Source organism: Ctenocephalides felis, unplaced genomic scaffold (assembly GCF_003426905.1).
Source record: "Ctenocephalides felis isolate EL2017-DRISC unplaced genomic scaffold, ASM342690v1 CF-g0.4_SCAFFOLD_03573, whole genome shotgun sequence".
NCBI classification, from domain to species: domain Eukaryota; kingdom Metazoa; phylum Arthropoda; class Insecta; order Siphonaptera; family Pulicidae; genus Ctenocephalides; species Ctenocephalides felis.
The window spans coordinates 6328450-6340371 of record NW_020539727.1 but is presented as its reverse complement, the minus strand read 5'-3'; the positions used below and the strand labels follow the sequence as shown (position 1 = coordinate 6340371).

The 11922-nt window shown below is 29.6% G+C and overlaps 1 protein-coding gene across 1 annotated transcript; it reads left to right on the top strand.

The window, feature by feature from the left end:
* Positions 1 to 7875: 7875 nt before the first annotated feature.
* LOC113389446 (selenocysteine insertion sequence-binding protein 2) lies at positions 7876 to 9320 on the top strand. The gene is made up of 3 exons (XM_026626478.1): positions 7876 to 8602; positions 8752 to 8972; positions 9121 to 9320. Exons 1-3 carry the CDS (start codon positions 7899 to 7901, stop codon positions 9318 to 9320), a joined length of 1125 nt encoding a protein of 374 aa, XP_026482263.1. The 5' UTR covers positions 7876 to 7898.
* The last annotated feature ends 2602 nt before the right edge of the window (positions 9321 to 11922 follow it).

Here is an 11922-nt window from a genome sequence, read left to right as displayed (position 1 = left end):
ATATATATATATATATATATATATATATTAGGGTGGTCCTTAAAATGGTCATTATCAAATTTCTTTGCTCCCAGGGGCTCAAATGGTTCCAAATAGATAAAAAACAATTCTCTGAAAGTTTTAGCTCTTAATATTAACGTTTAGATAGAGCGCAATTCAATCAAACTTCGTATGGAAAGAGCATGGAAAATTTTTTGAAAATTTAAAAAAAAATGTTTTAGGTATAACTTAGCGACAAATGAATAAGTTTTATTCATTCATTTGTTCGCTAAATTACATCTGAAAAACATTTTTAAATTTTTTCATGCTATTTCCATACAAAACTTTGATTGAATTGCGCTCTATCTAAACGTTAATATTTGGAGCTAAAACTTTCAGAGAATTGTTTTTCATCTACATGGAACCATTTGAGCCCCTGGGAGCAAGGAAATTTGAAAATGACCATTTTAAGGACCACCCTAATATATATAAATATATATATATATATATATATATATATATATATATATATATCGATATCAAAATTGAGAGAAATCCAAATTACTAGGATTAAAACTCATTTACGAGTCATTGTTCTTTATTAATTCTGCATGTAATAGTTATTTTGCTATCTAATGAATTAATAGTAAGTTGCATTTAACGAAACCTTTGAACAGTTTCTGTACGAGTGTTTTATAACATTACATTTAACCATGTTTTATCATGAAAACATTATCATTGAAATTGCCATAAAAGATCAACAAAGCGTTTACAATGAACAGAATAATGTTTTATGCACATACAATTGTTTATGAATCGAAAGATAAAAGCAATATTTTTGATTCACAAGGTCGGTAACAAATATATTTTGAATTTAACATTATATTGGGATGTTGCACAAGTTTTATTTGAAGAATATTATAACACTAATCTTCCATCAAAATACATTAAAATATTATGTATGATATAGACTCTCTTTATAAGTGTTTACATTTGCTAATGTAATAGATAATCTTATTGTATATAACAATGAACTTACGTTGATGAACATTTAAACCAATACTGAATAACTGTTTTGCAACATCAACAATATGAGATTCAATCCAATCATATAACAATTCCGAAGATAATGGTATTTCATCAAACATCAAAACCCAGTATCTGCTACTAATACTTTTTAAGAGAAATAGCTGAACCTAATGTTTTAAATAGAAACTCATAAATTCTGCTATACTCTTGTATCTCTGAATGCAACTTTCTCAATGTTTGAGGACATGGCAAAATAAATATTTGTCTCCAAAAATAGTAGACCTTTGGAGACTTTTTGTACGACTTATTCCTTAAATTATTGCATTGTTTATCAATCCTTCTTGTCATTACATATTACATTCCTTGGTTGTCAAAAGTACTCCTGCGCTTTGTTCGTGCATTTTGCAGCAATTTGCAGGCACCCCCAAGACACCTATTCAATATAATAACATGTTGAAATATCTTGATTATAGATAATTATTGCTGCAATTATTATTAAAAAATACCTTTGCGGAAACTTGTATTGGAATAGCTAAATATTTTAACCCGCACTTGACACTTTTTTGGGTACAATAAAAACACTTTGCCATATTAAATTTCACTTAAATGTTCACATAAACACAATAAATTAATTAGAGACAACACGAGTTGACAAAGTTAGGTTATTCGTACAGCGATCAAATACTTCACAGCCACTTGCACGAAACACGAACAATTTGTAGTTGAAATTGAGTACACATAAGCCATCTGTTTTTAAAAATTGACACTACTCACTTTCTATCTACTCCTATTTCCATTACCGCATTACAAAGTTTCACTTCTACGCGTAGTTCTTTAAAATATTTTTTTTAACGAGCAAGTTGAGATATATTTCTAGATTCATGTATATATTTATAGATTCAAGAAATATCAACATACATACATGCATTAATCATGATTATATTTCTTTGTATAAGCAAAACTTTGATCATAGTCTTCAATAAAACATCATCTCGATCAATTATCAGGAAGTTGAAAATTCAATAATAATTATTGAAGTTTAACGAAAAGCGTAATTAATAGTGTAAACAAAATTTTTAAGGTTGTAAATATATAAATAAAATAAATATACTAGTACAAATTTATAAATTCAAATCATTTTTAGTTAGAATGTCACTAGAAAATATACAAAATTGTTTAATCAATAATTAACACAGTTTTTGTGATTCAGTAATAATTTAATGCTTTCAAATAGATTATTATAAGCTCTGTAATTATTGACAAAACGTTACGACAAACACGACAAACAATTTTGTTAGATTAAACTTTTTATGTTGATAGATATCAAGGTCCTAAAAAACATACTAAAATATATTAGTACGGGAGCCAGCAACGTTTTCGAGCAAGCATTTTAGTCAGGCTTGTTTTTTGGTATGTGGTTCTTGGTGCTCTCTCGGTTAGGGTAAGGGCCGTCTGGCAGCTGGAACTGGTTGCGTTAATTAGTGCGCAGCCAATTTGTACAGCGCGATTTCAAAATTTTGAAAGCATTTTAGTTAGTCGAATTTTCATTTTTTTTGATTTTGAATAGGATCACCAGATTCACATTTTTTGTTGCCAGACATTTTGGCGCTGCTAAATATGTGCCAGACGCCAATTTATTTATTAATTTTTTTAAAAATTCAAATCATTTTAGTCCGTCTGAATTTTAATATTATATTTGTTAAGGGTGAAAACATCTAAAATTAATTTGCCAGACATTTCTGCGGTTGTTAACCATGTCTGGCAAGCGAAAATGTCTGGCAATATGATACTAGTTTATAGCATTTTAGTCAGTCTAATTTTCATTTATTTGACTTTGAATAGGTTCACCAGACTCATATTTTTTGTTGCCAGACATTTTGGGCGCTGCCAAATGTGTGCCAGACGCCAATTTATTTATTAATTTTTTTAAAAATTCAAATCATTTTAGTCCGTCTGAAATTTTAATATTATATTTGTTAAGGGTGAAAACATCTAAAATTAATTTGCCAGACATTTCTGCGGTTGTTAACCATGTCTGGCAAGCGAAAATGTCTGGCAATATGATACTAGTTTATAGCATTTTAGTCAGTCTAATTTTCATTTATTTGACTTTGAATAGGTTCACCAGACTCATATTTTTTGTTGCCAGACATTTTGGGCGCTGCCAAATGTGTGCCAGACGCCAATTTATTTATTAATTTTTTTAAAAATTCAAATCATTTTAGTCCGTCTGAAATTTTAATATTATATTCGTTAAGGGTGAAAACACCTAAAATTAATTTGCCAGACATTTCTGCGGTTGTTAACCATGTCTGGCAAGCAAAAATGTCTGGCAATATGATACTAGTTTATAGCATTTTAGTCAGTCTAATTTTCATTTTTTTGACTTCGAATAGGTTCACCAGACTCATATTTTTGTTGCCAGACATTTTGGGCGCTGCTAAATATGTGCCAGTCGCCAATTTATTTATTATTTTTTTTTTAATTCAAATCATTTTAGTCCGTCTGAAATTTTAATATTATGTTCATTAAGGGTAAAAACACCTAAAATTAATTTGCCAGACGTTTCTGCGGTTGTTAACCATGTCTGGCAAATAAAAATGACTGGCAATATGATACTAGTTTATAGCATTTTAGTCAGTCTAATTTTCATTTTTTTGACTTCGAATAGGTTCACCAGACTCATATTTTTGTTGCCAGACATTTTGGGCGCTGCTAAATATGTGCCAGTCGCCAATTTATTTATTTTTTTTTTTTAAATTCAAATCATTTTAGTCCGTCTGAAATTTTAATATTATGTTCGTTAAGGGTAAAAACACATAAAATTAATTTGCCAGACGTTTCTGCGGTTGTTAACCATGTCTGGCAAATAAAAATGACTGGAAATATGATACTAGTAAACAGAGTGAGACAATTGCCAAATACATTGGCGCGAATGAAACAAAAACTATTATACTCGTAAGAGCGCAATACTTGTACTAGCCAGAAAACCATAAGAAAACCATAAGAAAAGTAACTATGTTAGATAGATGTGTTTATTATAAACTTCTCTGCAAAATTGTGTTTATACAATTTTTTTTTAGAATGACCATTTCTGACAAATCGTCATCTGAAAAGTTAAAAAATTCATATCCCTCATAATATGCAGCCTTTATACATAATCGAAGGTGAATTATGAGTGAAAAATAAGAATCCATTGAATTGTGTTGGATAGATGAGTTTAATGAGTCTTTTGATATATCACATTGTAGTATCAGCTTGTTCCTGGAGCAATACCTGCCAGATTTATTGTTCTAGTGTGGGAGGGTCGCATACCTGATTGTTTTGAAGGAATTAAACGAAATAATTATGTAAAACATTGCTCAATTTACAGCTAAAAGGTGAAAGAAAAAGAGCGGAGGATGTTTGCTGTGCAATATATATTGTATATATATATACTAGAATTTGAAGATTCTATTCTAGGCGTAGCTTGATAAGGTAGCAAAACTAGTATTACCAGTATTAAGGTATGAGTTACAATTAGTTGCTGCTAAAGCTAAGTACCATGTAAAATGAAATCATTCGACTCAGTTAACTTAGCGATAAAAAAATATTTGCGTACAACAAAAATAATGATTATTGTCAGTTCTCATCACAAAACTTAAAAGATATGATATTCTTACGAAATTGACAATGTTTCTTAACCCCCGTCGAGTCAAATTTTTAAAAATATTAACAGCAATATTTTAGAATCATTAAAATATTTTTTAGAGCTAGTAAAATTAAAAAAATGACTAATATAATGCAATTTTTATTCTCTCTTTTCTAATTAGGTCTTTATTTACCTTTATTTTATTTGTTTTATGAAAATATTGTTGAAATTGCATTAACTTTGAATAGTATACGTATTGCGCTCTTACGAGTATAATAGTTTTTATTTCATTCGCGCCAATGTATTTGGCAATTGTCTCACTCTGTCTACTAGTATCATATTGCCAGACATTTTTAATTGTCAGACATGGTTAACAACCGCAGAAATGTCTGGCAAATTAATTTTAGATGTTTTCACCCTTAACAAATATAATATTAAAATTTCAGACGGACTAAAATGATTTGAATTTTTAAAAAAATTAATAAATAAATTGGCGTCTGGCACATATTTAGCAGCGCCCAAAATGTCTGGCAACAAAAAATGTGAGTCTGGTGAACCTATTCGAAGTCAAAAAAACGAAAATTGGACTGACTAAAATGCTTTCAAAATTTTGAAATCGCGCTGTACAAATTGGCTGCGCACTAATTAACGCAACCAGTTCCAGCTGCCAGACGGTCCTTACCCTAACCGAGAGAGCACCAAGAACCACATACCAAAAAACCAGCCTGACTAAAATGCTTGCTCGAAAACGTTGCTGGCTCCCGTACTAATATATGGCCCTACGGCAAGTAGTAGTACATAGTTGAAAACGAATGAGTCGGAGTATTTTCTAAAAGCAAATTTTTACAAATCAATAATTTTTATAATTGAACCATTTTTCAAATCATTTGTCGTAGGGCCGTAATATTTAAGTAAGTTTTATAAGACCATGATATATATCGCCAAGAAAAGTTCCATTTAATTAATTCCTTAAATATTTTTTCAACAGTTAATTACAAGAAAACAGTAGATTTTCACCTAAAACTGATCGGTATCATTCCCAACTGATATCTTTCGAACAGTTTTTGATTTTTTAAAATCGATTCGGTAGTATGAGCAGGGGCGTATTAGCCGTATCAAAAATACGAGGCCCCCGAGCCAGGGGGGGTGCCAACATCCGTAGGCAAATATTAATAATAAAAAAAATACTTCTCAAAAAGCGAATTAATCGTGAAAACTTTGTTCAATCAAATTTAATGTCATTAAAAAAGAACGCGAGAAATATAACATTATTATTTTATAGAATTTTTTTTACCGGGCCACGGGGCTCCAAACGTGCGCAAAATTTAGTAGAAACTTATAAATTTTCATTTTATTTCACAAATATCAAAAGTTAAAGTAAACATGAAAACTTTCTTCCAACTAAATTTAATTCGTAAAAAAAACATGGGCGTGTAGAATATAAAAATATAATTTTAGAGGGTTAATTGTGATAGAATAGAAAACTAGCATTTTATTAAGTCATTTCTTAAATAGGTTGTGAAAATTAAAAAATCAAAATTAATTTAGCAGTTTGCTAAATGTCTCGAAAAATTAGCAGAGAAATGGAGCGAAACGACAGTTTTTAAAAACAAAATGCAAAGGATAGCGACCCGTAATCTTATTTCAAACTCAACTTTTTGCTAATTAAATATATTAATTTCTCATACTAAACATAGATTTCAGAGACTTTGATTCAATTACTATGTTCGAAAAATTACAACTGGGGTCATTTCGCAAATCACTACAGTAAGATACAGTGGAATCATCTGTTTTAATTTTTATAACCCATTAGAGAGTTAACAATGCATTGTAAACTCCCTAAAAATATGTTTAAAATATGACATTCAATACTTATTTAGTTTTGCATACAATTTTCCAGAAGTAATTTTTGCATACAATTTACCCAGTTGCAATCGCAAATGGTGAAGTTTTCAAAGATATGATAATGGAAATTCGTTTTATCAAGAAAGTCAATAAAAAACTATAGCCAATGTGTATGCGGAATTTGAATTGTTTGTCGAAATTTGGGAAAAGGGCTATATGAATATTGATGATAAGTGAAGATTTATTAAATTTATTTATTTATTATTTTTATTTATTCAACGCCCGAGGCAATAATTTTAATTTTAATTTTTTATTCGAGAAAATTCTGCCCTACCTGAGAGGGCCCAAAAAAAAATCTGATACGGGGCCCCGCAAATGCACGCTACGTCCCTGAGTATGAGCTTAAATGTGGACGAAAAGTTTAACACTTTTCTTTAAATTACAAAAAAACGGCTCGGCTGATCGTTGCACAAAATTGGCAAACGATAGTCCTCATTGAGATACATCAAATGGCTTTTAAATTTCTGAAATCGATTCAGGCGTTTTTGAGCAAACATCGATGAAAGATCTAATTTTGACAAATGCCAAAAAAACGATACTAACTTTTGCAAACTTTTACGAATTTTTAAAGCTAAACGAGTTGTCATAGGGCCGTTATATTTTAGTATGATCTAGAAGACTATGGTATCTACCGTCAAAAAAATAATAATAAAAATCGTCGAAATTTTTTTTAACACTTTATTTCAATCGGCCCGGCCGATCTCTACCAAAAACTAATCAGTATCTTTCCCAACCAATATCTTTCGAACGGTTATTGAATTTTCAAAATCGATTCAAAATCGTGGACATTTTTTTTTTCACTTTTCTGCTATTTACGAAGAAACGACTTGGCTGATTGTCGCACAAAATTGATAAACGATAGTCCTCATCGGGATACATCGAATGGTTTTTGAGTTTTTGAAATCGGTCCAGTCGTTTTTGAGAAAACGCCGATTTACCTCAAAAAATCTGTTCACATACACGCGCGTGCACACAGACACACTCAAACACACACATACTTTTATACTTTTACCAAATTTGGCCTCATTCGATTAGCATTATTAATTGAAAGATTTATTACATAAATATATTGCATATATAGTAAGACGTTTATGTAAGAGTATTTACATATATATATATATATATATATATATATATATATATATATAAATAGTTTAAACTAGTTTAAAACAGATTGCCGCCAAAATTTAAACCAAGATGGCGGCTTTTGTGAAACGTCAAACGATCTTGAAAACTGTCAAAGAAATAAGGTTAGTTTATATAGAAATGTCTTTTCAATAATAAAATAAATAGAGAATATGCCATTTACTTACAATACATTATAAAGAAAATGTAATTCTTAATTATAAAGAAAATGTCGTCAAAAAATGATTCAAAATGGACATCATTAAATGCCATACAAGAACTTAATATTAATGCCAAATCAACCAAATCTAATTGTGATGATTCTATAATTAATAAAAAGAATGTGATTGAAAAAGCTGCGCAACAAAATGAAAACCCTGGTGAAAATTTACCCCGGGAAGAAATTCTTAGGCGAAGAGTTCTCCGAAGAAAGGAAGAAAAACTTCAAAATCGCCTTGCAAAAATGGAAGAAATGAGGTTACAATATATAGACTCTAATAAAAGCAACAAAATATCAATCATAGATCAAAAAACTAAGGATTCTTTGCACGATAAATCAAATACTACAACAAGCTTCAATTTTATAGGAATTAATGAGAAAGATGATTATAAATCAATTAAATCGTCAAGAAAAACAGATCTTATTCAGTTGCAATTAAGTTCTTTGACTATAAGTGCAAAGAAACAAAATGAAAAAACTACCAAAATTACTACTACTATGACAGAATCTTTGAGGAAAAGGGGAAAAGTACGTGAAAACAAGACGAAGAAAATTACTAAGCTGAAGAAGAATATACTTCAATGCCGAAATGAAAAAAACAATGAATCTTGCACTGATGAACAAAGCGATCATCAATTGAACAATTTGTCAGAGACAATAATCATTAATAATGGCTTTGAAAATATGAAAGAAAAAGATCTAATACTGTGTGAGTAAGTATGATAAATAAATATTGTATTATAAAATAAACTCACTAAAAGTTGAAATAAACATTAACTGAAAAATTATTATTGATTTGGTTTTACTTAGTTCTTTAAACATAACCTTAATGAAGTTAATAACATATTATAATTGATTTTAGTGAAGAGAGGAGGCATCTACTCACCGAGTTAAAAAAGCACTTGAAAAGTCTCATAGAATCTCTTTATAATTTTCAAGATCGTGCATATAAAAAGAATCCTATTAGAGCAAATATGAGGAGAAGATATGTTGCCGGGTTTCATGAAGTTCTGAAGAGTGTCAAAATGAAGAATGTATTTTTAATCATAATCGCTACAGATATTGAGAAAAAAGGCTGTGAAGGTATGATGTAGATTTATACTTAATTAAATTAAAGCAAGTTTTATATTTGTAGATCATTACTTTATTAGAATCTTATTATTGGTCTTGTACTGAATAAGTACAATGATGTTTTTTCATAAATAGTTAAATGTTTTTTTACCTGTTTCAGGTGTTGTAAATGAAATTCAGACAATTGCTTCAGAAGAAAATGTTCCACTCATATATGCTTTGAAACGAAGAGAAATTGGGCATCTTACTCACAAAAGAGTTCCGGTGAGCTGCATAGCAATATTAAATAAAGAAGGGGCAGAGGATGTGTTTAATAAGTGTTTGGAATATAATGATAAACTTATGCATGGAAGAGAATAGTATATAAAATATTATTTGTCATTTACGATATGTTGAATCTATATATTTATTTATTTAAATAAAACCAAAACTATTTTTGTTTATAAATGTACTTTTAATTAATTATTCTGAATGTTAATTGTCTTATTTAGTTAGAAATGTTATTGAAGTGTTGTAAGTCCACTTTTTTAAAAGAAATGAGTTATAAATCTTAAGCTTCTTTAATATATATTTTTATAGTGTCTAAAATCAAAAAAAAATTGTTAAACTGAACTATATTTCAAGTTAATTTTTTTTTTTTCAAAATTGAAGTCAAATTTTCATAGCTGTCTGATATGATTTAGTAGTTAATTTTGATGTTGAGATATATGAGTAAGGCCTTTAAGGGTGATACATCAAATAAAGGAAAAAATGAAAATTTATAAAATAATTAATTCCAAATGTTCGACATACAATTTGATGACATCATCAGTGGTTATTATACAAGGCTAATATCTTATTAGCCTTGGAGATCATAGCTATTACATGTTTCTGTGCAAAAATCCCTTAATTCTACATTTTTATGAAACAAAACTCTCATTATTTTTCCGATTTACAAAAAATTCATGACTGGTTAGTTGTATTAATGTTAAAGCAAACTTTTGTGCCTTGTACACATCTTTGGATGTAAAATACCAAGTTCAATATCCACTAATGACATCAAATTGTATGTCGAAACGTTTGACATTAAAGATTAACATCATATATGATAATCATTTTAATAAAAAATATGTATTGATTTTAAATGATATATATATATATATATATATATATATATATATATTTTATTCTAGTGATTAAAACTATGGAATATATATATATATATATATATATATATATATAATAGGTTATATAATATATATATATATATATATATATATATATATATATATATATATAAGGTTGTTCGGAAAGTCACTTCGTTTTTTTAACACCAGAATTTAACTATATTTTTTTGAACCTAACATCACAATTAAACCCTGTAATTATTATATGATTTGAAACCTTATATTTTAAGGCTTGTGTGTAAAAAATTCTAATCCCTAACATGCAGTAGTTTTGGATGGTGCCACTTTGGATACGGAAAAAATTAAGCATCATTTTCGACATATTTTACTGTTTTGTTATAGAAAAGGTAAAAAAAACTGTTTAAGTCAAAATGAAATTGACCTATGTGTGCGGAAATGACGTGTTGATAGAAAGACGGTGCCAAAATTGGTTTGCTAAATTTCATTCTTGGTATTTTGATGTCCAAGATGCACCAAGTCCAACAAATATGCATGAAAGGCATTAGTTGATGCAAACCGACAAATAACAATACATGAGATCCCATTGAGTAAAAATTTATCAAATTTAACAGTACATGAGCACTCAAAAGATCTGGGATTTTCCTCGAAGCTCAATGTATGGTTCTCATAGAAAGAAACCTGTGTCATCGCACTGGCGTTTGAGATTTGCCTCTGAAAATTCCTGAAAATCAGGTCTTGAAGCAAATTGTCACTAGGAATGTCAAATGGGATGTAAAGAATAGAATACACACAATTGCCCATGAAACAAAAAAGAAAAACCTGCTCAAAACAGGTGCAAAGCTAAAATTTGCCTGAAAACGGTGGTACAGTATGTTTGGCAAGACTTTAAAGAAGTTGTTCATTTTTCAGCTTTTACAGGATATAATAAAGGTTAATTCGGATACCTTATGTCATCAGGTAAATAAACTAAATGATATACTTCAATAGAAAAGGTCAGAATTAACCCACAAGCAAGGTATAGTCCTGCATCAAGACGAAGCAAGACCTCACAAAAGTTTGGTCAATCGCCAAAAGCTTTTTTAGCTTCATCAATCATATTCTGCAGACCTGCCATCATAGGACTATTATTTGTTCCGGCCACTAAAAAGAAATTTAGGCGGTACAACCTTCACCTCAAACCAGCCTGTCAAAAAGCACTTATTGTTAGATCAATTTTTTGCCAATAACGATCAAAAAATTTATGATTTCAGTGTGGGAGTTTGGCAGCAATTATGCTAATACCAGAAATATGACAAAAGATGTTCGATCAAAACTGCCAATACATAATTTATTAAAGTAATTGCATATTGTACGAACATTACGTGCCAAAATGTCTATAAAAAACTAAGTTACTTTCCGAACAACCTAATATAAATTATATAATTGAATGTCATTTTATTAAGGATTAATTAAGGTACACTTACTTCTAATAGCAAACAACTTTGGCTTCAACTCCGATTTGCATCATAATCTGATTTTTGACACCTTGTACACCTCCAACTCTGAACACAAGTACTTTCTCGTTTTTTGCATTTTTATGCAAAATTATAATTATTAACACATTTATTCTTCGACATTATGCGACAAAACGCATTGACACAATTAACATGAGCTTCTTCGAGGTTATGCAGGCTGCTTAACACCTTCGCTCGGCAATTTTCGCCATACTTCCGATCCTTCGGATCCCGAAGATTGACACTTTGCTATTGACAGTTAGTAGTGAAGTTAGATATGAAAGGTAATAGTGAAGTCTACATCGAGTGATTTCTTTTATGTAGTACCAAAAATGGTAGAAA

What these genes read in the sequence shown, in the direction of transcription:
- LOC113389446 (XM_026626478.1), top strand. Translation starts at nt 7,899, where the DNA reads ATGTCGTCAAAAAATGATTCAAAATGGACATCATTAAATGCCATACAA. An exon ending in AAAGATCTAATACTGTGTGA is followed by an intron (nt 8,603 to 8,751) that starts GTAAGTATGATA and finishes AATTGATTTTAG; the next exon opens with TGAAGAGAGGAGGCATCTAC. An exon ending in TGAGAAAAAAGGCTGTGAAG is followed by an intron (nt 8,973 to 9,120) that starts GTATGATGTAGA and finishes TACCTGTTTCAG; the next exon opens with GTGTTGTAAATGAAATTCAG.